This window comes from Phyllostomus discolor, chromosome 3 (genome assembly GCF_004126475.2).
Source record: "Phyllostomus discolor isolate MPI-MPIP mPhyDis1 chromosome 3, mPhyDis1.pri.v3, whole genome shotgun sequence".
In the NCBI taxonomy this organism is placed as follows: domain Eukaryota; kingdom Metazoa; phylum Chordata; class Mammalia; order Chiroptera; family Phyllostomidae; genus Phyllostomus; species Phyllostomus discolor.
In genome coordinates, this window is record NC_040905.2 from 211949483 (window position 1) to 211973471 (window position 23989).

Here is a 23989-nt window from a genome sequence, read left to right on the forward strand (position 1 = left end):
ATGCTTCCCACATATTTTAATATACCGATATACACACATTCTATTTTCTTATTTTACAAAATTGAGAAAATATATAAACTCTTCTGAAATATCTCAGTTGACAATACTGTTCACCTCTTTTTGTGTTAACCAAATCTGTCAGCATTTAACATTATTGCATACAATTCCATTCTAGGAATATACTGTTACTTAACAAGTTTCCTATTAAGAAACATTGACTTTTTTTTTTTTGTTTTTCACATGGTAAAGGTGCCATTCTCATATGCTGGTTCTAGTACTTCATTAGGTTCTGGAGGTGAAACTCCTGGATCACAGAATACGTACATTCTTAAGGGTTCGCGGCATCCCACCAGATTGTCTGCCAAAGGAACACACAATTCACATCCCCATCGGCACGGAGGCTGACGTGTTTGAGAGACAAGGAGTGACGGAAGGCAAAATGCTTTCTAAAAAGAAAACACTCTTTTGCTCACTGAGTATTTATCGAGTGCCTGCATTTGCACAGTGCTGTTTGGGGTTCTGGGGAGAGTGTGGGGACCCGGGACCCCGACGCTGGTTTGTCTGTGTTCTCCCTTCCCCAGCCACGGCCGGTTTGGGAAAATGTCTAGCTTTGTAGAGAGTTAACCAACGTCACAGCGTGATGTAACTCAAGTGACGCTGGGGAGAACACTTGGGGGACACTGGGGCTGCACCCTGGCGCAGACGGGGGCGTCACTGTGCACGGGACTCGGCTCACCCCCACTGTCCCTCCCGTGCACTCGCTGCCTCGTACCGCTGCGGCGAGGAGCCCGGAACTCAGCTTCCCTGCCCAGCTGGGTCCTGCTCAGGGGCTGCCCATGGGAGACTCATGTTCTGGCTGAGGCGGCGTGGCGGAGAAGGGACCGAGAAGGGACCGAGAAGGGACAGAGCGGCACGGGCTCCAGGCAGCCCAGAGTTGGAGGGGGAGCACCAGGGCACCTAGGCAGAGGGGCTGCAGTGGCCGCCCCACAGGTCCCCCCTGCTGGCTAATCCGACCGCCCTGCCGGCGCCTGGACCCCACAGGAGTCCCTCCCGGTCTGCAGCACCTGCAGTGTGTTGCTTTCCTGACCGATGGGAGCCCTTGTGACTCCTGGAGGCCCGAGGGTGCACGAGACCCGCACCGCAGCTTCCCCGTCTAAGAGCCAGTTTCTCTGGAAGAATGGAAGACGGTGCGGGTTTCTCCCCCGCGGGTGGCTTCCAGGCGGGTTCCTAGACTGGCTTGGAGAGGGCGTCATGTGAGAAAAGCTCACCCACTTACCCACCGGGAGGCCGCCCGGGCAGACGAGCTGCACCGGCGCCACACGGGCAGGAACTGAAAGCAGCCGAGGAAACGCCGCGCCCACCACTTCCCGCTGACGCTCACCTACACTCCGTCGCCCAGAGCCAGAGCTCGGCCTCAGCAGCGGGGCGGGGCCGGAAGCACAACGGGCGTGCTCCGGGAGCTGCGGGCGCTCTCACCGTGCTGGGGCGCGCACAGCGGCCCCCTGGCAACCAAGTGTTTACAGGACGCGGCCACCCTCCGCTGCTTGGGGACTTGGGGTTCTGTGGTTCCAGAAGAAGCGTCAGCTGCCGTTGTTTTCAACATGACCGAAGTGTGAAATCAACGCCTGTGCTCCTCTTCCTTCCCAGACAGACTTGAACCTGGTGACGTCAGTTCCCAAAGCTCCACAACACCCGCCGTCACGTCTGCACCCGTGTCTTTCCTAACCGTCCACACCGGGAACGGCTTCGCTGGCACACGTATGCAAACACGACCAAGTGCAGAGAGAGGGCGAGAGGCGCCGGCACCCCCTTAGCTCCCCCCAGCTCCGTCCTCCCCCTCACTGTCCTCGTCACAGCGGAAGATGTCTTGGAACAGGAAGACCCGCTTCGGCGCCGCGGGGGTCTGCAGCTCCCGGCCTCTCTCCTCCATCTTCTTCTCCAGCTTCTCCTTGAGCAGAGGCAGGCTCGTCTCGTACAGGTAGTCTATGATCTCTGAAGGAAAGGGTTAACTTTGAAGCAATTTGCACAAAGCCTCACCCCAAGGTCAAGGGGCAGCAGGCAGGACGGAAGTCCCTGCCCCGGGATTCATATGCAGGCCCTTGTTTTCACCGGCCGGCTTACAGCCGCTCACTGTGTCCGCTCCGGGGTCCTCTGAGGCAGGCACTGCAGCTCACCCACTTTCCAGATGGGGAACCCGAGGCCCCCCAACACACTATGACACGTGCCCAAGTTACAGACTGGTGGGGCGAGGCCGGGATTCACAGCCGGGCAGGGGTGTCTGCGGCACGCCAATGGTGCTTGATCACGCACCGTGGGGCCGGGGGCCCGCACACTGGTGCTGGGCAGACACCAGAGACGCTCCCGCGAGCCCATGAGAGGGAGCCGAGCCCCTGCAGCTGGCCTGCAGACGAGCACTGAGCGTCGGGCAGGAGGCCCGCTATGTATATTTTTAGCAACTTCCCCACGTGACTTGGGTGACCCGAGCTTGGGAGTCACTTATCTAAACCACCACACGTGGCCACAGAGAAGGAACCGGGCACCTGTTTTCCCTGGAAGCGTGTGTGCACATGCACACAGGACAGCAACCGAGAAGCACTTGCCGTCAGACACGAGTGCCTGCCGTGCCCAAGCATCTGGAGACCCCCTTTCACATGTGCGTGACCTGGTGTGCTGCCTCGGGACATCCCGTCGGGCAGGGACGACCATGTGCCAGCTGTCACAGTTCTACAACAGGGGAAGGGAGGCGCTCAGGAGGAAGGTCACTCGCCCAAGGCCACCGCCAGCTCGGGGCACCGCGCACTGTGCTCCAAACATCTCAGACGCTGAGGGTACTGACCTGGGAAGGTCTTCTTCTGCCAGAAGGGGACGCAGGTGGCCTTCAGCTTGTAAAACTTACTTTGCACGTAAGACGGAGGAACGTCCCTTCAGGAAGGAAAAGGTGGAAACGGTGTCAGCTCCACGCCCGATCAGTCCGGCACTGACAGTCCGGCACTGACAGGGGCACTGATGACTGAGTGAGGTCTGCGGACCCAAGTAGCTTTCTGCACCCTGACCCCGACATCGCCACAGCCACAAGTGCAAAGAAATAAGGCACGCGTGGCAGCTGTTGGCCACGCAGCTACAACACACACACGAGGAGGGGGAAGGCAGCACAACGAGGCGGGTGGGCTCCCTTCCCACGGGAGGGGCCCAACCAGAGGCGGGGAAGAGGGTGCCCAACACGGCCCACACAGCCCGTGCGCGCTCCCACGCTCGCCCAGGGCGTGGCCCTGCCCGAAGCCCCTCCCTCCCGGGCGGCAGCAAAGGAGCCGCAGGAGCACTCCACCAGGGACTCACTGTTCGTCGCCCCCACTATAGAGATGGGGACACTGAGGCAGAGAGAGGTCGCCCCAGACCTCACAGCTAACGAGGGGCACAGCTGGGACAACAGGGTGATTCGGCTCCAAATTCCACCCTCGTCCCCATCACACCCAGGACACGTACGTCCTTGTCACCATTCAAAGGCAGGCGTCCCCTGACGTTTTATTTTGCAAAGTCAAAAAAAAAAAAAAAACCAAAAAAAAAACCAGACACTGATGATGTTTTGGTGACTCAAACACATTTCCACTTCACAGTAACTAAGACTGAAACAACCAATTCTTACCTTTTTTTTAAAGTGAAAATCCCTAACTCCACTTCCCGGACACTTCTCAAACGGTCCCAGTGACTGTTTGTCTCGGCGGTTAACCGGCAGCCGGAGGGACCAGTGCAGACCATTCTGTCTGTGACGTACGCAGAGGCGAACGGGGGCTGGGGCCCTCCGCCCCTGCGTCCCTGCCGGCCTGCGTCCCCTCCCCAGGTCCGCCCTCGGTCCTAGTGAGCCGTCGCATGGGTGAGGAAACCGAGACAAGCTGGGGGGCAGCCTGGCCGAGGGCGGCTACACACCGAGGGCCGGGACCCGGCACCCGGTCGGCTGACTGCCGCAGCCCAAGCTCCAGGGCACCGCGCCGCCCCGCCCGCCGGGCGTGATGCTCTGCAGACAGACCCAGGTCAGCTTTGAGAAGTGACAATAACTGGTCTGCACATTGTTAAACCGAGTAGCTGTCACCTCTCATTAGGCTAAAATGCTACATTTAAATCCCACCTAACTAAGTCACAAGGGAGGCATGAAGCAGCTGAAGAGATGGGACTTTTAGTTTAGTTACTTCTCACCGTTTTGACTCATTATTAAAGCTTTGAGAATGTGCTGTTTCAAACAGTATTTGACTAGATGCCACAATCTCCATTTTACAGCTTCGAGATTTATAAGTCTCAAGTAAACCAATCCATTTTTAAAATATATGTACACCTCTTCCTTAAAATCATGAATGCAATTTAAGGAACCACACGATCAGAAGCAGTGTGACAAAACATACAAAAACTCACTGGAGAAATCAGAGTTTACAAAGTGGTTTGTTAAGACAGAGGGCGGGCTCTGGGGACACAGCCCTCAGTCGGGAGCTGGTGGGGTGCGGAGCAGGCTCCCCTTCCTTCTGTGCACCCGACGCCAGCACCTCTCAGGGACCCACCCGCGGGGAACGAGCACAGGGCAGGGCCTGGAACGGCAGGCGGGTGTCTGTGACTCCCTGCAGGGCCTGCCCCGGACAGATTCCAGTTCTCCCAGTTAAATTAAAAAAAAAAAAAAAAAAAAAAGGGCTCTCTCCTGACCACACCCCAAGGTTAAGCCGCTGCCCCCCGAACTGGTTACTCCCTTCCTGCTGGATCAGTGACAAGTTCACCCTGAGGCCACGCCCCTGCAGGTCAGCCAGGCGGCTCCTGCCCACCTCCCAAACCCAAGGCCAAACACCCCCCCACTCCCCCACCTCCCAAACCCAGCTGCACCTGCACCCCGCAATTCTCAACAGTCTGCCCTGCTCAGGGGGACTGTGCCCTGCAGGCCAGCCGTCCTTCGAGCGCCCAGCCAGCCAGCCCGACGGGGAGAGGGGCGGCCGCTGCCCTGGTCGCAGGACTGGCTGGAAACTCGGGGGCTGCAGCCGAGAAGGCGCCCCGAGGAGGCAAACGGAGCGGCTCCCAAGCACAGGGAGGCCCCTCACACCCGAGACGCCTCGGACGCGATGCAATGACTACCTGCCGAGGGGAGCGGGCCGCGCAGCGCCACAGGGCCCGCCTGTGCTCTCAAAATAGCCCCCTCGGCCCTCTCGCCACCCGGAGGGAACTCACTGAGAGCAGCTGCGCAGAGAACACAGGTGCCAGCAGAGCCCGGGCCAGAATCAGCGCCTCCCGGCGGGGACGGGATGAGCGGCAGGGACACAGCCGCACCCGCCATGTCCCTGCTGGAAGCGCAAAGCCCCGCTCCAGTCGGGAGCAGCCCTGGGACACTCCGCCTGAGGGGGTGGGCCGCCTGAGGGGGCTGTGCCACGGCACAGGCCGCCTGTGCTCCTCCAGCGCCCCCGTGCCATCAGACACCACGGCGCACTCCGCAGACTGCAGGGCACGAGGAAAGGGCAGCACGCCACGCGTGACCCTGGACTGCACTTCAGGTCAGGGGAAGTGCTGTAAAGGGCATCCTGGGGACACTTGGCGACATCCCAGAGTGGGCTGAATTGTGTCAAAACCGTCAAACTTCCTCAGGACGGCAACCGGGGAGTGACACCCTCATTCAGGGCCACCGTGCACCGCCAGCTGTCAGATACTGAAGGGGATGCTTCCCTCCGGGGGGCGGGAGAGGGGCGGGGCAGGAACGTGGCGGCATGGGCTTCTCCGTGCGAGTCTCATAACCTGGTAGCTCTCTGAGGCTCCCACGGGACTTTGTGCACATCCCACTCCCTCCTGCTGGCGTCCGGGTGGGGGTCCCGCACACACACACAGACACTCTCTCCTGCTGGTGTCTGGGTGGGGGTCCCGTACACACACACAGACATTCCCTCCTGCTGGTGTCTGGGGTGGGGTCCCGCACACACACACAGACATTCCCTCCTGCTGGCGTCCAGGTGGGGGTCCCGTACACACACACAGACATTCCCTCCTGCTGGCGTCCAGGTGGGGGTCCCGTACACGCACAAACACGATCGCGATTTCCAGACAAGGTCCGTGGGCAGCACGGGACCTCAAAACCCGAGAGGCAGTCGTTTCTAACAGTCCCTGTTACTTTTCCAGCAGCTTCACCACAAACAAATGGTCTTACCCGATGGCGCTGGCAAGATCTTCCCAGTCTATTTCATTAGCGTCTTCCACGTTTATTTCATACAGTCTGTGAGAAAACATAAAAATTACGTTTTCCAGCAAAAGTCAGCACGATGGACACCTTCAGGGACTTAGACAATTCAGAGCCAAAGGCACCACTGGGTCCCTGGTGCCAGCCCCCCGTTCCACGGGCCCAGTGGCCAAGGTCACTGAGTCAGCGGGCTACAAGCCAAAAGGCCCCCGCCCCGAGCCCTCTGCACCCCCGCCAAACCACACTGTCTCGCGGTAAAAACACGACTTCACCACTCAGTGCAGACACGCGGGAACAGTGTGTGTGCTCAGCACCACGTCAGAGACGAGTGTTGTGGCCTTTATGCCTGACGTTCACTCACTCACTGGCCCCGCCCTGAGGAGGTCGGGGACTGTCCCCACTCCACAGACGAGGCAGCAGGGCTGGGGGCCCCCCCGAGTCACTTGGGGAAGATTTCGTGACCAGCAGGCGGTGACGACCCTGGACTGAAGAGGCCCTGCGCAGTCCCACTTGTCCCTGCCGCCTCTCTGCGGGGAGAGGGGCAACGGGAGGCGCCCCGACACCATCAGGGCCGAGTTCAGGACAGAGCAGGGAGAAGGCGGGGCGGCCAGGCCCAGAGCACCCCCCGCTCTTTGCTGTCTCCCCTTTGCCGTGAGCCCGGGCCCCCTGGACCCATGGGCTTCCTGAACTAGACCCACGCTGCCCCTTCCTTCAGGACAGGGACCCCGGGCGGACCCAGAGGCCACGCCCCAGCAGCACCGAGGAGCCGGAGCCGGGGAGCAGCGGGCTCGCCGGGACCGTCGCAGCGCAGTGCACTGAGCACACATCACTGCATGCCCTCCCCCAAACACCACGAGGCGGCTGCTGTCACCATCACGCTCGTCCAAGATGGACAAACCAAGACCCAGAGAGGCAGCGACACGTCCAGGGTCACACGTGGAGAAGGTGCTGGAACAGGGGTCCGAACCGGGGCCACCCCGCCGCACGCTCTGCTGTGCGAGCCACCGTGTAGCCCGAGGGAGACCCAGGGCAGCGGCGCCGTGCGGCGCGTCCGCACCTCTCGATCAGGTTGACCTTGGCCTGCAGTGCGTTGACTCCCCGGTAGACGTCCCGACCGTTGGTCATCCTCTTGGTCAGGATCTCCGTCCTGCGTGGGGACGAGGAGAAGCACAGCTCGTGTTCAGGGCCCAAGTGTCCGGTGCCTTCCCCGTCTGCACTGCCCTCTCTTGGAACCACCCTCTAATGCCTGGGACTCAGCACCGCTGGTGTTCGCCACCGCCCACCACGCCCCTCTTCCCAAATCCAGTGGGGACGACGGACACGTGAAACGACAGAGAGGGTGTTGCCAAAACCGGGTGATGCATGTGAGGACCCTCACATGTGTGTGTCACAGAATCTCTGCAACGAGCCGTTTTAAAAAGGGGGAAGCAGCCGCAGCAGTCCGTGAGCAGGTGCTGAAGGAGCTGTAAGCTCCGTTTAGTTCTCCCTGTTTATAAGACAGAGGGCCCTGGCTGGGGCGGCTCCCTCGGTTGGAGCATCATCCTGCGAACCAAAGGGTCGAGGGTTCGATTCCCAGACAGGGCACATGCCTGGGTTGTGGGCTCAGCCCCCAGTTGCGGGTGTACTTGGGGCTACTGATCGATGTTTCTCTCTCACATCGATGTGTTTCCCTGTCTTCCTTCCTTCTCCTCTAAAAAAAAAAAACCCAAAAACCCTGAAACAAACGAAACAGACGGACGTTGCTCTCACTGCGGCGACCAGATGCCGCAACACTGAGCACGACAAATTTAGCGAAGCGACCTCTAAGCGGCTTGCTGGGTCCTCCACCGCCCACTGCTATGGGCTGGAGGAAGGGGGGTGACTGAGTCTCCTGATGAGAGCAGCAGCCCAATGTAAAATAGTCCACAAGTCCCTGTCTGGCCCTGGCTGGCCAGGCTCCGTGGACTGAGTGCCGGTCTGTGAACTGAAAGGTCGTAGGTTCAATTCCATTACCAGTCAGGGCAGACGCCTGGGTTGCAGGCCAGGTGCCCAGTAGGGGGCACTGAGAGGCAACCACACACTCATGTTTCTCTCCCTCCCTTCCCCTCTCTGAAAATAAATACAATCCTTTAAAGAAAAGTCTTTGTCTTCACAGCAAAGCCTGCCGCGACATGACGGACGGGTCACAAACAACAAACAGTGTCATCTGGGGGTTTGCCCTCTGCGTGAAACACGCCAACCCGGGACATTGTTCACAGCGATGGTCAAGGGGCCGGGCTTCCTGTGCGTGAGGCGGCCCCGAGCTGCAGGGCCCCTGCGTCCAGGACCAGCTCGGAGACCCCCGGGCCGGGCAAGGCCGCGCGAGGCACAGGACATGCAGCGAGGCCGGCAGACAATACTGCCGGGTGCCGGGCGCACCTGCAGAGGGTCAGGGACGACGCGAGGGACCCTCACTGGGAAGGCCCCGGGGGTGGGGTCGGGGAGGTGGGCCGGCACTGACCCTGCGTCAGTGACTTCCCTCTCCCGCACCCGGGCCTGTGGGGAGCCCTGCAGGCGTCGGCGCGGTCAGGGGCTGACTCCGATCAGGCACCGACACCGAGGGGGCCGAGGCGGCACGCAGGAAATGGCAGCCGTCGCCCCAGACGTGGCCGGCTTCCCATGCCACAGCCCCCGGATGTCACCAGCAACCTCACCCGCCGCCCGCCCTCTGTGGAAACTGTGCAGAGGGAGGCAACCCGTCAAAAATTTGCATAAGAAGCCTTAAAACTTACCACTTACTTTTACACTGCATCCAATTCCTGGTCTCTACTTTCGCCTCGACTTCCACCCAAGATATGCCCTTGTAGAGTTTCTCCCGGACAATGGACAGGCAGCCTTCGGGGTTTTCCTGCAGCTTAGAATCTACCTCTTTTAGATCCTGGGGAGACATTTTCTTCAGAATCACCTCCTCCACAGCCTTGATTAGCTTCTGGGTTTCCGTCTTACTCCAGGCGCCGTGGTTCCTTTCTGTGGGTGTGAAAGGGCAGTCTCAGGGTTGCTAGTCTGTTTTCTTTCAAACACAATGCTGGAAAGGAAGTGATGATGACAGGTACACGTCATCACACATCTGCCCAAACCCACAGCGTGCACGCCACCAAGGTGACCCCGGTGGCCGCTGGGGGGGTGGGGGGGGGGATGGGCACGTGTCTGTGAAGGCTCACGGACTGTAACAGACATGCCCCCTGGGGGGGGCCCACAGCGGGGGTGGGCAGCTGTGCAAGGCACATGGGAAATCTTGGTACCTTCCTCTCAAGTACACAGCGAACCCACAACGGCTCTGAAAACAAGAAGTCTGAAGAAGAAAGAAAATCTGACCCTTTTCAGAGACAGCGGCAGCCGCCTGACACACAGACCGCGAAAGCACTTGGGGCTGCAGGTTCCCTTGAGAGCCAGCGCCAGGAGAGCCTTCTTAGCACAGGGAGGGTCTTCCCGTGTCTGCGAGTAACGTCTCTTGCACGGGCTCTGAGGCTCCCCACGTTTAACGGGACAACAGTAACCAGACGAGTGTCCGTCACGTGCCGACCTCTCCCCAGGAGCCCCCGGGCCAGACGGACAGCTGGGGCGGCAGCAGCACAGAGGCCCCCGAGAGCCTCCGGGGCCCGTCGCCCGGGCGGGGAGGCCAGCGGCCCTGCTTGCCACCATGCCAGACATCGGTCTCGCTGGGGAGGAGGCCGAGACCCGCAGCCCGCAGACGCCTTTGGTTCGGCCCACCAGTGCTGTTGTCACTTCTCCCCGGTGATAATCTGGATGAATATTTAAAAGTCCAGAGAGTTCCAAGGAGAAAAAAGACGCCTAGGTTTCACACAATATAAAACACCCAGACTTTTGTTTTACTTCTTGGAAACGAGAACAGGCCACACAGAGTGTCCGAGTGGCATCTGTGGCTGCATTCAGTGGCACAAAAGGCCTGGTCCCCAACTCAGGCCAGGGCTGACCACACACTGGCCACACGCACGCACGCCCGGGGCTCCACCTGCCCATGTGGGGGGCGCATGGCAGCCCCCGCTGCCAGTGACCCTGACTGAAGTTTTCTTAAAGCAGCTGGGGGTTTTTCATGAGCAGAATATGACCAAGGACGCTTTTGCCGAAGGCGGGGGAAGAGACAGGAAGCGACCACCACCGGTCCTGAGGACAGCCCCTGCCCGGCAGGCCCGAACAGCCCCCCCCCCCCCCCCCCCGCACCCCTTCAAGCCTCCTTGCCCCCTCAGGACAGGACCTCTCCCCACCAGCTTCCTCGGAACCGGCCCACGTGGCGGGCGCAGCCGCACTGAAAGCTGCCGAGGGGAGCAGCGGGAGCCATCGGCCCACGAGGAAGGGGCGTGGCTCCGCGAACGCACAGGAGGAAGGGGAACGCAGCGGCACTGGAGACCGGCTCACAGGCAACGGCCGCACCGAGTCCGTGCACTGGGTCGCGGCGGCCGACGGCCTGCCGGGCTCGCCCCTTCGCCCAGCTGGGCTCCCCCGGGCGGGCTCTCCCAGGCGGGCTCCCCAGGGCGGACGCTGGAGACCACCGCTCACCGCTGCTGATCTGGGAGTACTTCAGGGCCACAGAGAGGCTGCTTCGGGCCACCAGGTCCCCGATCTTCTTCCAGTCGTTGCCGTGCAGCGAGTGGTATATCTTCAGCTTCTTGGTGTCCTCTTTGCTGTACCTGCGAGGAAGGGAACCCGAGACAGTTTGTTCTCGGTTTTAATTTCTCTGGCAGGTAGGGGAAATTCACAGAACACAGGCAGCCGGTTTTAAAGCTCGCGACTCGGCGACGTTTAGCGCGCTTACAACATTGGGCGACAGTCACCTCCACCCGGTTTTTCAGCTTTGTTTCTTTTAAAGATTTTACTATTTGCAGAGAGAGGGGAAGGGAAAAGGAGGGAAACATCAGCTGGCTGCCTCTCGCACCCCTCCAACCGGGGACCTGGCCCACAACCCAGGCATGTGCCCCGACTGGGAATTGAACCGGCAACCATTTGGTTTGCAGGCCGGTGCTCAGCCCACTGAGCCACACCAGCCAGGGCAAGTTCTTAAGCTTCTTAATCACTGCCCCCCAATCACCAAAGGGACATCTTGTTCTCATTAAGCAATCCTTCCCAATTAATGATCAGTCGTTAAAGGAGAAAAAATACCCTGACCGTGGCCTGCAAAGACACCCACGGCCTGCCACAACACGGACCGGACTACGAGACCAAACACCGCTGTCCCCAAGGGGTCCGCTGCGGTCCTGGGAAAGCTGGGTGGGGCGGGCGACCAACCGCCAGAGCTCGGGTCACTTCCTGTCCCGGCATCTTGACTGTGGTCAGTCCGGAAACCAGGCCCCGCTGTACCAGGCCAGAGGCCCGGCTGGTGCACAGCGCCCAAACACTGGGATCAGGGTATTCCCCATCCACACCCTATAGGCCCCCCATTTCACGCACCACACAACACAAACTTCTCGACATGCCCCCAAAGCCCGCTGCTCCCTGCTGCTCAGCCCTGGGCCCCTCATCTGCCAGGGTGGCTCCCACGCAGTCTGATACAGAAACTCCCTGACCTCCTGACCCCCTGAGCCCGAGGCCCCGGCATCCTCCTCGGAGAGCCCGGCCTCTCCCTGCACCGGCCATGACCGGCGGCTCCACACTGAGGGGCTCCCTGCTCACCCGCCTCTTCTCCAGGCCTCTGCTGGCTGACAGAGACCTGCTGTGAGCCATGTACGTTTAAAACTTCCTAACGGTCATACAGAAATTAATTGTATCTCGTCTTAATGAATTAACTTTTTTACTCAACCCAACATGTTAAAACTGCCGTCTTTCCAACATGCCATCAGCACCCACGACGACTGAGCTGGTTCACACACGCTCTTCCTCATCCTGAGCCTCCCACCCCCGGGTGCTCCTGCTCTCCCAGCACATCCCCGTCCGGAGCAAGGACACCCCTGTGCTCCGAGGCCACGTGAGGCTGGTGGTCCCCGGGACGCTCTGCTCACTCTGGAGGGCAAGGCCCACAGGGGCAGGAGCCCTGCGCCAGTTCCACCCGCAAACACGCTACTAAAGGAAGGGACAAAACCACTCCCCGTGGAAGAAGTGAAGGAGAAGCCCCGTTCTGACTGCAGTGGCCCCTGCCCCGAGGTGGGGGTGGGGTCTGTGTTGTCACTATGGCCGTTCAGAAGAGGCCCCAGGAAAACCCTCACCACCTCCGGTGATGGGGTGCAGCCAGCCTTCAGGCCAGGCGGCTCAGCACGCTCAGAAACCCCCTCCCCTTGCAGAGGGCAGGGAGTGGAGGCCTGCGACCCCGTGCCTTTAAGAGCTGTGCTTTCCAGCAGTTTCCTTCTCGGGGCCAGCAGGGCGTCCCTGAGGCCAACAGAGGCACCCTGGCAGCAGCAGGAAAGGATGGCAGAGAGACACGAGGGGCAGAAACGAGGGAACGGGGTGCTGCCTCCCGAGGCCCCACAGAGCCTTCAAATAATCCTCAGATTCCGGACTTCCTGCCTTTTTTCCATTAAGAATTCCTGAAGCTGGAAAAGTATTCTAAGAATGAATGGTGAACGCAACACACGTACTACGGCACAAACAAGCGAATGAACTTCGTTATCAGAACGACGGCCTTTCACTCCCCCAAAAACCTCACTCCCACGCTGCCGCCGCCACAGGCGGAGAGACGTCCCCTCAGCTGCCACCGCTCCCGTCCCAAAAGCGTGCGTCTGAGTCGCGTTCCCGCTGTGTCCTCACGGTGTGGCTTCCCACAAGTCCGTCCTCACCCGCCTCCGACGGGGCTTGGGAGGGCGGGTCGGGCAGGTGTCGCAGCCTTTCCTCTCCTGGAGATTTACTTATTTTGGTAAAAGCTTAATAAAAGAAACCAACGTCATGCCCACGTTGCAAGATCAGCGGCTGCGCGTGTCCCGGTGCAGAGTCACGGGGCTGGCGGAACTCCGCGGTCCTGCGGGGACGGGTCCCTCGGCTGCCCAGAGACAGTCCCGTCGCTGCGTGCTGGCCGCTGCTCTCCCGCTCGTCCCTTCACCCCCGAGCAGAGGGGGCGCCCACAGCCCACTCCGCACCTGCGCCCGTTCTATTCGGAACGTTGGAAGCAAACTCCAGCTGGGTATTTGATTTGGGCAAAAAGCGGCGGAGACAATGGCCGTCAGCACCTAAGCGCTCGGGGGGTGCTGAACCGACCGCTGACTCCCATAGAAGGAGCACCTGCTGCCCCAGGCCTCTGCCTGCGCGGTCACGGAGAGCCAGGGAGCCGGCCGCAGGCCGCGTCACCGGGCGGGGACGTCCGGGCTCACAGGGAGCGCACAGGCTCAGCGAGAACACTGGCCGAGCAGCAGTGACAGGGCAGAGCGAGCTGAGTGCTCTAAGGAAACGACAGTGCAAGGAAACAGCTGAGGACGGGAGGGGGCAGGGCACAAAGGTCGGAGCGGGGGCCCCGGAAGGGGCCTGGAAGACAGCGCCTGGTGACAGGCGCGCCCCCGGCCCCACACACACACGCCACCAGCATGGCCCTTTCACTCCCCATCCGTGCGGGCGACACTCTGGTTCACGGGGTCCGCGGGGCCCCACGCAACGCGTGCCGAGCTGCGGGACGGAGTTCTCACCTGCCCTTGTAGTTGTTGACGTCGAACATCTTCTTCGCCCGGTAGTACACGAGTTTCCAGGGCCGCGCGATGCCCTTACCTGCCGGAGGAAGGGGGCGGTCAGCAGGGCGCGCAGTGTGGCAGGGAGCGGCCGCCGCCGCGAAGGAGCCCAGCAGGGCCCTTTCCGAGACGCCACCCACCCCGGCCCCGGGCAGGGCCTGCAGACGCTGTCCGGGGATGCGGGCGTGTGACACCCCCAGGCTCCTCGGAGGCCTGGGAAAACTGGGCGCTTTGCACGCAGAGGCCCCAGCTTCCGGTCCCCTCAGTTCACGGAGAAGACCCTCCCAAAGGCAGCGCGTGCAGAGGAGGGACGGCTGAAGTGGGGGACCGCACCAACAGCCCGCCGTGAGGGAAACCCCCTTTCCAAGCGGACAGGCTGGCCTCGCAACCCCCACCCACCCCGCAGGCGACACACGCCCTCCGCAGGGCTGGCACTGCCTTTCCTGGGTGCGTCCCCGGGAAAGCCTTGCGGACGAACTGCTGTTCATTCAAGAACGCTTTTCCTGGTCCAGTCCTGGGTTGCTTAGCACCCCTGACTTTCCGAGCGTCACCTCTAGGAGGGGCCCCAGCGGCCGGGCAGGTACTGGGCCGCGCCGGAAACTCCCAGGAGCCCCTGCTGCACTGGGGGGGGGGCGTGCTTCGGGCAGCGAAGGGGAGACACCCGCCCCGGGGAGCAGGAAGAGCGACCTAAACCTCAGTTACTGCCGAGGAGGAGAGCTGGGAGCTGGGGCCTCGTTCTTCCTGAAGTCGGTCAAGCACCACAGCTGGGAGGCACGAACACACGCCTAACCCCCAACACAGGCTGCCGCCGAGAACCCTGTTCCCACGGTGTCATTAACGCGCGCCGCCCGGGCCAGGCGCCGCGCCACACAGGCACCACGGGCTGCCGTCCGCGGGGGAGGACAGTCGTGGTGGGTCGAGGAGGGGCGGCCGTGCACTCACCGATGTGCAGGCGGAAGGCGTGTTTTCTCTTCAAGTCGGTGATCACGGCTTTCTCCTCCGGGTACCGGTCCGTGTACAGCAGCTTGTCCGCGCTCTCGATTCCCGACAGGGCCAGGAACTCTTGCACGTTTTTCTCCAACTGCTTGTTTTCCTTCACAGAAAACTTGCCGAACCTAATGGCGACACCTAGGAGTTGGGGCGGGAGGAAGGGGGTGTCGTCAGGAACGAGTAAGAGCCAGCCTGGCTGGTGCGCGCCAGCAGCGGCAGGCAGCGCAGGGCCCAGCGTGCGTCCGCCCGGGAGCCGTCCACCCGCGCATGCGCTGGCCGCTCAGCGCCCCGCCCCCGTCCCACGGGGAGGCTCCGCTTCTCCTCCGAGTTCGAGCCTCACTCCTCTCCCCAGCTCTTCCCTGCTCACCCCGTTCCACCAAGTGACCTTTCCTGGCTCACTAACCTCCCTTTGAAACAGTCTTGAGGCACACCGGCCAGGGCTCATCTGTCTGTTTTTCAAAGGAAATCTCCTCGACATGATGAAGTCCCTAAGGCAAAAGCCCCCTTTTCCCTCCCGGTGATGGTGGTGCAGGCCCACCGGGCCGGCCCTGGGTGACCTTGGCACCTGTCGGTACACAGGCGTGTGCGTGCAGTTTGTGGCCGAGTCCGACAGGCTTCCTGGGAGGGTCTTGTAACACAGTGAGATCAGGGGGCGGGGTGGGGGCGCTGAGTTGGGTCCTGCCTGAAACGTGTCCACTCCACCAGCTCACCCTCAGAGTAATGACTCAGGGAAAGAAGCTGCACCTCATGGAGGTTGATGAGTTAATGTCTTTAATTTTATTTCAGTTGTGCGTATCCTTCCCAGGCCGCAGCCCACTAACCTCCCCCTCCCCCACGAGGCCCGCCTGGCCCCTGCGGCCCGGGCTGCCCGCCTCTGCACTGTAAATCCGAGCCGTTCACAAAAGAACGTCGGGCCTCCGGCAACGCCCGGCAGACCCCGCGGTCCCGCAGGCTCACCCTGCGCCTTGAACTCCTTAAACCGCCCTAGGTCGTCGCGGTACATGCGCTTGATCGTGGTGGCGGCCCTGTCCCCGATGCGGGGGATGAACTCGCGGAGCTGCTGCACGGCGGCGTCCAGGTCCACGTCGGCCTCGTCCGAGTCTCTCGAGTCTTCAGACAAACACGGTGTCTCGGAGTCTTTCGCCGATTCCAAGCCGCTGTCTTTATCGGCAGGCCCTGACCTGGGGGTGGGTGGGGATGGACTGATCAGCCCCGAGGGAACACGGCCCTGACAGCTGTGAACCGGGGGAGACCCGAGCGGGGGGTCCGGGCTCGCACAGGAACTGCTGCCCTGGGCACCCCCCGGGGCCACCCGCAGGGAGACTGGCAGCCCCGGCCCTGTCTCTCATTTGACCGTTTCTCAGCTGTCCCAGTTTCGGATGCGGACTTCCTGGTCGGCCACGCCCTCTTCTGCCTGCACGGCACCTGAGACACCTCGCCTGACCCTGCCAGTGAGGCAGGCTTTATAATATGACGATTTGTTAATCAGTTCAATCAGTATCCAGGGCTTCCGTGGTTACTGTTACTTTAAAAAAAAAAAAGAGTTCACTTATTTTTAGAGAGAGGGGACAGGAGGGAGAAAAAGGGGAGACAAACATTGATGTCGGTGGCCTCTTGCACGCCCCCAACCGGGGACCTGGCCTGTCACCCGGGCACGTGCCCTGACTGGGAACTGAACCAGCGACCCCTGGGTTGGTCTGTGGTACGACGCCCATCCCACTGAGCCACATCAGTCACGGATGGTTACGGTTATTTTTTGCTGCGGTCAGTAGCGGCCACATTTCCCCTTTGCGTGGTCGTCTGTGTATCTATCGCCAACACACCCCCAACTCTCTGCCAGATGTTCACATCTCTTCATATGTTCACCTGTATCAACTAACTGCTCAGACAGGACACTGGAAAAAAAAAAAAAGAACTGTGTGCACCTGCCCAAGAAAAGGGCCCGTGGTTTTCAGAGTGCCCGCAGGGCAGTGTGAGTCAAGCGCCCCAGGCCTAGGGCATTCCTGCCTCACTGTCCGGGTTCTGGGGCCGCCCCAGGCGGGACTGCAGGGAGGACGCCGTGGGCAGGGCCACCGTTACCGCGCAGGCGGGGCGGGCGGGCCCTCTCTCATTCAACTGCTAGACGGAGCTGTGTTAAGCCAGCACAATCTAACACAGGCGAGAAAGCCACTGAGTAAAAATGGGGGCGAAAATCTGTCTCAAGTCCCAGGAACTAAGAAAAAACAAACAAACAAACAAATAAAAAACCCTACCTCCCTGCATTTATGCAGCAGATGCTACACTTACATGATAATTACATATAAAATGTTAAAATTTCTTTCCTTAGTGAGAACCCCAATTTGAACTTTGCCCTGGTGGGTAGCATTCTCAGGTACCCACTCCTTCTTCCATCCAGACGCACACAGACAGACAGGGTAACACTGGGGGGGGTCTCAAAAAGCCCACTGGACTTCGCCACAGAGCCCCAGGGCTGGGAGAGCGCTCCCTGCACACCTGAGGGGCTACCTACGTGTGGCTGCCCACGTGTGCACGGGGAAGGGCGCTGCCTGCGGAGGGCCGGCTTAAACGTGCACACCGCCCTGGTCTACCTCTAGGGCCTCTGCCATCTGCTGCAAACGCGCCGAGCAGAGGCCCGGGGCACAACTCCCACAGAGGACGGACACCCTCAGAGGGCAGGCGGTCCCGCGTTACCTCTGCGCCTCTTCCGAGCACGCCTGCGTCTGCTCCTCCGGCTGCTGGGGTGCTGCACCGTCCTCAGCCACGGAGCCGCGACCTTCCGGTGAATCGGGGGGCACGTCCGGGCGCTCACAGCTCACGGGGTGGCCTGAACCACCGCCAGGCGCAAGGGCACTGTCGCCAGCAGACCTTCGCCTCCTTTTCTTGGCCCTTTTCTTTAACTTGCGGGGTTCCTCCCTGCCTTCCGGAGCGCCTGCGTCGTGGGCCGCTTGCCGGCCCTCGGAGCTCCCGGTCTCAGGACGCTCGGACTCCCGGTTGTGGGAAGTCTCCCTCTTTCTTTTCTTGGACTTCCTTTCGCGGGCGGCCCCCAGCGGTGGCGCGCCCGGGCCTTCGCTGGGCACCGGAGGCAGGGGCTGCGGCTGTGGCTGCGGCTGGGGCAGGCCGGCGCTGGCATCACGGCCCCCTTGCCCAGCATCATCGTCACAGGATGCAGCCTCCTTCTGGCGCTTCTTTTCCTTCCTGACCTCGTGATGTGCTTCCTCCGGCTCGTTTTCACGTCGCTTGGCAACTGCGTGCCGTTGCCGGGCTCCGGGCTCCTTGGCCGATGCCCGCCCCTTGCTCACGTCAATGTAGACGATGTCGACGTCCTTCCTAACATCCTTCGGGGTGTCTTCGATGTTTTCTTTATCCACCATGACGTACACGATGCCCGCGTCGCCCTGCGCCCCCGACGCCCTCCCCTTTTTCCTCTTTTTGGCTGCAGGAGAGGCCTTTTCGGTCTCTTCACCGGGTTCGGATTGTTCTAGAGGAGAAGCGGGAAACTGGCGATCTTTTCTCTTGTGCTTCCTCTTCCTTTTGTGAGAATGTTCACTCTGCAAGGCGGGGTCTCTGAGGTTCTCATGGACACGCATCCGACGTCTCTCCTTCTCCACAGAATACTTTTCCGTTTTCTTGTCAAAAACTGGAGTGCGGACTTCCAGTCGGCTCAATGTGCCTTCCATTTTATTCCTGGAGGGAAACCCGACAACAGTGGTTTATTTTGCAAAGCATTTTAAACATCAGCCTCCGGAGGAAAAAAAAATCATGGGAAAACGAAACTGTACGACAAACAGCCAGCGGGAGTCACGAGTATACATCTCACACTATTCTAAGTGTGCGGGGGTGGGGGGCTCCCGGTAACCACTCTGCCTGCTCCCACTGCCTGACCGATGGAGAAACGTCCAGGACACAGGGAACCCCAGGGCCTGCTCGGCCAGCCCCCACCCCCGCAGCCTCTCCTTCACCTCTCCTCCCAACTCGGGGCTCCAGCCACACGTCCCCTTTTCTGCTCCCCCAGACGTGCCACAACCCCTTCCTTGGCTCAGGGTCTGACAGCATCCGACTCCCTGCGCCCAGGACACTCCCAGCCGCCTCCCGCCTCCCTGCCTCCGTCCATCCTTCAGAGTGTGGCTGGAATGTCACTGCCTCGAGAAAGCTTCCCCTGGTTAAAAGAATGTATCCATTATGACACTGTGTATATATATTAAGTGTAAAGTTCGCAAACATTTTTATGGGTCTTTTCTCAGTGGATACATACCAGGAAAACTATGAACATGGGGATTATAACTGACAAACTCGGGGATTAGGGACGCGTCTGGAGCCCGTTTCGTTCATATCTGTAATCTCTTATTTCTTAACTGGGACAACAAGGACAGGGGCGGTCTGTTTTTATCTACACTCATCTGAATACCCCAAATAAAAAGCGAGGGGCAGAACAAGGGTATAGATTGCTTTCATTTATGTTTAAAAACCAGCAATTCAAGGCTCTAACTATCTAAGTATTTACCAAAAAAAAAAAAAAGCAAAGGAAAGAAAAACTCCCCTGATCCCTTGGGCTTGGCCCATTCCCTAAACACTTTGCTGATTTCATAGCAAACTGTACTTTACTTTTGTAGCACTTAGTCCAACTGCAGCTTAAAACATAGTTATTTAGCCCTGGCTGGCGTAGCTCAGTGGATTGGGCGCGGGCTGGGAACCAAAGTGTCCCAGGTTCGATTCCCAGCAAGGGTACATTCCTGGGTTGCAGGCCATAACCCCCAGCAACCGCACATTGATGTTTCTCTCTCTCTCTCTCTCTCCCTCCCTTCCCTCTCTAAAAATAAACAAAATCTTAAAAAAAAAACATAGTTATTTCATTAGCTATTTAATGCTCCTCTGCTAAAAAAAAAAAAGAAAAGAAAAGAAAAGAAAATTCCAAGGAGGAGGGTGGTTTGCCCGTGTCTCCATGGAGAAGCCGAGCCCCAGAACTCTGTCTCACGTGGGAGTGCAAGGACCTGCCAGTGCCTTCACAGCAGGGACGTCAGGGACTCGCTGACCTCAGTCTGAAGGTCACCTCTGTGAGACAGGGACTGGGTGGGCCTTGTTCATGTCCAACAGAGAGTCAAAGCTCTGCAGTGAGTTGGGATGAAACTTAACAAGGCACCAATGTCAACACTCATGGAGAGCATGTGCATTTTGGAGTCGAAGTACACTAACAGAAACGAACTTGACAAAAGAGATGGTTAACGGTATGCTTTTACAAACACGTCTTGTAACTCTCCTTTCTCTGCGTTCCTTCTGTGTTTCAGCTTTTAGGATTCTGTGTCTCTTTCGACTAGTTCATGCATTTATGTGGCTCAAACACCATCACCTGGCCCTATCCCCACCCCCCTTGCTTACACAGAAGGCAGCACCAACACATTCTGGTCTGCATCCGACTATTTTTCATGTAACTGTGTGTCCTAGAGATGCACTCCCACCCCTTCAAGTCCGAATGGCCAGCCCATTCTCCACAGAGGCACCTAACTTCTCCCGGGTAGCGAAGACGCCATGTGGCGGAGGGAGGGGGACCGTGCACAAACGTGTGGACTTGCTCCGCCAGCCCAGACCCCCAGCCTCAGGGTCTCCCCCTCATGGAGGCACCCAGAGCGCTGGATGAGGCCTTCCTCCCTGCTGCCACAGAGAGACGATGGAAACCCGCCTACGGCCTCTCTGAGGTCTCAGCTCCCGGCAGGGTGAGTGTCGCAGGCTGACTCCCTGTTCGGAGAGAGGGTTTATCTGCCTCACCCAGGGACGGGCAAAGGGAGCTTACAGCTGTGAGTCTGCGAGACACTTTATTACTCCTGTAGCATTATTCTCTGTATGAACAACTGTAACCCTGCTTTGGCCCGCCCTTCTAAGCTACTGTAGCCCAGCACCTAGCAGAGTGCCTGGCTCGTAGGAGGAGCTCAAAAAATACCTATTTTGGAGTGAATGAATGCTTCTCGTTTGGGTGCCCTGGAGAAAACTCACAACTGGGCAGATGGGCACCACCTATCTGGGACCTGCACACTGCCCAGCTGTCCAACTGTGTCCGTCTGGATCTGTGCTGCACGGCGGGCGCCACTGGCCCCAAGAGGCTGCCGAGCACCGGAAGTGTGGCTGGGCCACACTGCGCTCAAAGTGTCACACACACGTCAGACTCCAAAGACTTAGAACGAAGACACTAAAATGTCTCAGTCATAATTCTTGCATGTTAATTTCCTGTTGAAATGGCAATTTGAATATTGTTTGGTAAAATACATTCCTAATTCCACCTTTTCATGGTTTTTTTATTATTGCTACTAGTCACAATATTAAATTATGTACATAGCTTGCATGCTATTTTGGGGGCAGCCCTGCTCGAGACAGCTCACTTGCCCACTCTTTTTGAAATAATTATTTCAAATCTCCTTGATTCTCAACAGGCTTCTAAATTCCAGTCTTCCCTCCCACTTGCAGCCAACTGACTTGCTCATGACCTCCTTCACATGCACACACACTAGGCAGGGAATTTCCCTCCAAGTGCAACATGCCTGCGTGCACCCATCCCCTCCTTTCTTTCCCTCTTGCTGCAACAAAGGAGGGGACTCTTCTGCCAAAGGCCACTCCTGCCCATGCGTGCTGGAGACCAGCTTCCTCCTGCCTCTCGGAGACCCCGACCCATCAGGTGACCCACCTCTCTTTTGGGTCTCTAGCCTCTTCCTCTGCACAGGCTCCCTGCTAGCAGCACCCCCTCGACCTCTAGACTCCTCTGAATGAAACAAAACAAAACAAGTAACAAGGATGCAGCCATCCTCGAACTCTAAAGTCCCATCCAGCTTTTCTTTCCTCCCCGACACAGCAAACTTCCTTGAGAAACCGCCCTCTCCAGTCCATCCACTTCTCAGCCCCCAGGTAGCTTCCGCCCTCATTACTGCCCCTGAGTCTGCTCCAGGTGCTCTGCTCCAGGTGCTCTGCTCCAGGTGTGGTGCCTGCGACCATCAGCACTTCATTCCCTTTCCCCGCCTACTTTTCAGGACCTCTTTGTAACAATTAACAGAAGATTCCATCCAACATCCTACTTTCCATCCGTTTCTTTCTTTTTTAAAATACCTAAGCTTCTCCTCCCGGTTTCTTGAGTTCGACACAAACTTTTAAATACGTGGTCACTTCCTACTATAAACATTTTATGGTTTCTCCGTTACTCTTAAGATAACGTGTCCCCAAAACTGTGCAGAATTACCATGCCCTTCCCGACCCGTCTGGTCCACCCCTGCCTCTGCAGGTCTCCTTTCCTTCCGGGTTCCAGACACCCTGCCTTCAGGCCCTAGAACACACCATGATCCTTTTCACCCTCAGGGGCTTTGAAAGAGCAGCTCACTCTCGCAGCAATGCGTTTCCTCCGTGCTACCTTTCTGAGCTGAGACTGGTCTAAGTTTTAAAGTCAAGTCAAGAAAGCCTCTTTGATCGCCTCCCTGGGTTCCTGCAGCGTTTCCCCAACAATCCAGCTGCTTCCCTATTGCACGTGGCTCAGCTGTGCCACGATCGGTCCCCTGAGGGCTGAGATTTTGTCTGGCTCCCAGATAGCTCGATGCCTCTGGAATGAATGAATATGCATTTATCTCCACTTCTGAGGAACACGCCGCTTCCCGCCCGCCACGACCGTGCCAAGCCTGGCCCCGGACTCTGCACCACTTGCGGGGCGCCAAAGAGGCCCTGCTGCGCTCCGGGGCGGGCGTTCCGGGGCCGGGAGGGGAGGAACTACCCCGAGGGCCGCCTCTCCGTCCCCTTCCGCCCGTAAACCCGACCTCGGTCCCGGTGCGGAGGGGACTGGAGCAGCGGCCGAGCCAACGGCGCCACCCCCATCCCTGGAGACCTCAGGCCGGAGGCGCGTCTTCCGGGGAAAGAAGACCACAATTACCACCGCTCCATTTATATAAGCGCATCTAAAAAACACCCGGAACAACAAAACGGCGCTTTCGACCTACCGTCCGAAGGAGTCACTACCTTTCCTACACTTCGGAAGTCCTGCCGCTGCGGAAAGCGGAAGTAGCCATGCGTCACTTCCGGCCCACCCTCGGCATTCCGCTGCCATGGTAACCTGGCTGCAGCTGGGACTGGGACAGCTGCGTGAATTCCGCCCGTTTTGTTCCTGGGGTGGCTGGGGGTGGAGGGAGTTAGAGCGGAATCCTAATACTAAGAAAGTGGGACCGAATTCCACAGACTTGCTCATTCGTGCATGCACCCCATTTCTTCAACAACTTTTGCTGAGCTCCATTCCTCGTCCAGGAGTAAGGGCCCTAACCTGAGGAAGACCACAAACAAATCCACCAAGACCTCGTCGGATTACGCTGTAAGGAAAATGAAACAGAGTGACGTGGCGGACAGTGAGCGCTACTTGAGACGCAAGCGAAGGCTGGGTTCTAAACGGAAAGAGTGCGCCCACATCTGGACGGAAGAGTGTTCCAGGCTGGAAGCAAAGACAAGGGCCCCGCCCTCGGCTGCTGCAGGAGCTGCGAGAAGGCCAGGGCAGCTGGGACACAGTGAATGGAGGGCAGCGTGGCAGGCGATGACGTCAGCGGCAGGCGGGGAATAGCCGGTGCAGCCGAGATGAGGCGGAAAGAGCCTCTGAGATCTCTCCAGTCCTCCCATTTCGACCTAGTCCTGAAGAAACTTAGCTGCGATTAAAAGTAAAACTTTAACCAGGCCTTCCTGTTGGGGGGGACCAAAGCCCTGGAATTTTATTTATAAAAAATTGCATATTCTTGCATGTTTAAACTTCAGTCACCTTCAAAGTACTCTCCATCTGACACGCTACAGCTATTGATGTTTTCCCCACTGCTCAAAACAGCCTTTTAGTGCTTCTGCCGTTTTTTGTTTCACCTCTTTCACATCAGCAAAATGTTTCCCTTTGAGAACCTTTTTCATCTGGGGAAACAAAAAGACTCATCCAGGAGGGTGGGGCACGGGGGTCATGCCGTTTTTGGTCAAAAACTGCTGAACACTCAGTGTAGAGGTGTGGGCAGGTGCGCTGATAAATCACTCATGGAATGGGCAAACACATTGAGTCTTCAAAAAAATTCACTTAAGCCAAAGGCAGCCTCTCACAACAACGCCAGCTGGTAATATGCTGATACAGTTTGGGTTCCTAGAACACTCACCTAGCGGGGGAAGCTTGTACCACAAGGGGCTTAATGTGACTTGTCCGAGGGAA

General features: G+C 58.8%; 1 protein-coding gene across 2 annotated transcripts; it reads right to left on the reverse strand.

Moving 5' to 3' along the window:
- Positions 1–22822, reverse strand: TTF1 (transcription termination factor 1). Of its 2 annotated transcripts, XM_028529574.2 has the most exons (11): positions 22764–22822; positions 17494–18486; positions 15760–15983; positions 14755–14940; positions 13774–13852; positions 10730–10860; positions 8944–9178; positions 7251–7340; positions 6164–6229; positions 2837–2922; positions 1–1992 (listed from the first exon to the last, which is right to left on the reverse strand). In XM_028529574.2, the coding sequence occupies exons 2-11, from the start codon at positions 18477–18479 to the stop codon at positions 1811–1813; spliced, it is 2265 nt and encodes a 754-aa protein (XP_028385375.1). In that variant the 5' UTR covers positions 18480–18486; positions 22764–22822; the 3' UTR covers positions 1–1810. The 2 variants fall into 2 exon arrangements, 1 of the variants encoding a protein (XP_028385375.1); XR_004902385.1 differs by lacking the exons at positions 1–1992; positions 2837–2922; positions 22764–22822 and having other exon boundaries at positions 8951–9178; positions 17494–18629.
- Positions 22823–23989: the final 1167 nt, after the last annotated feature.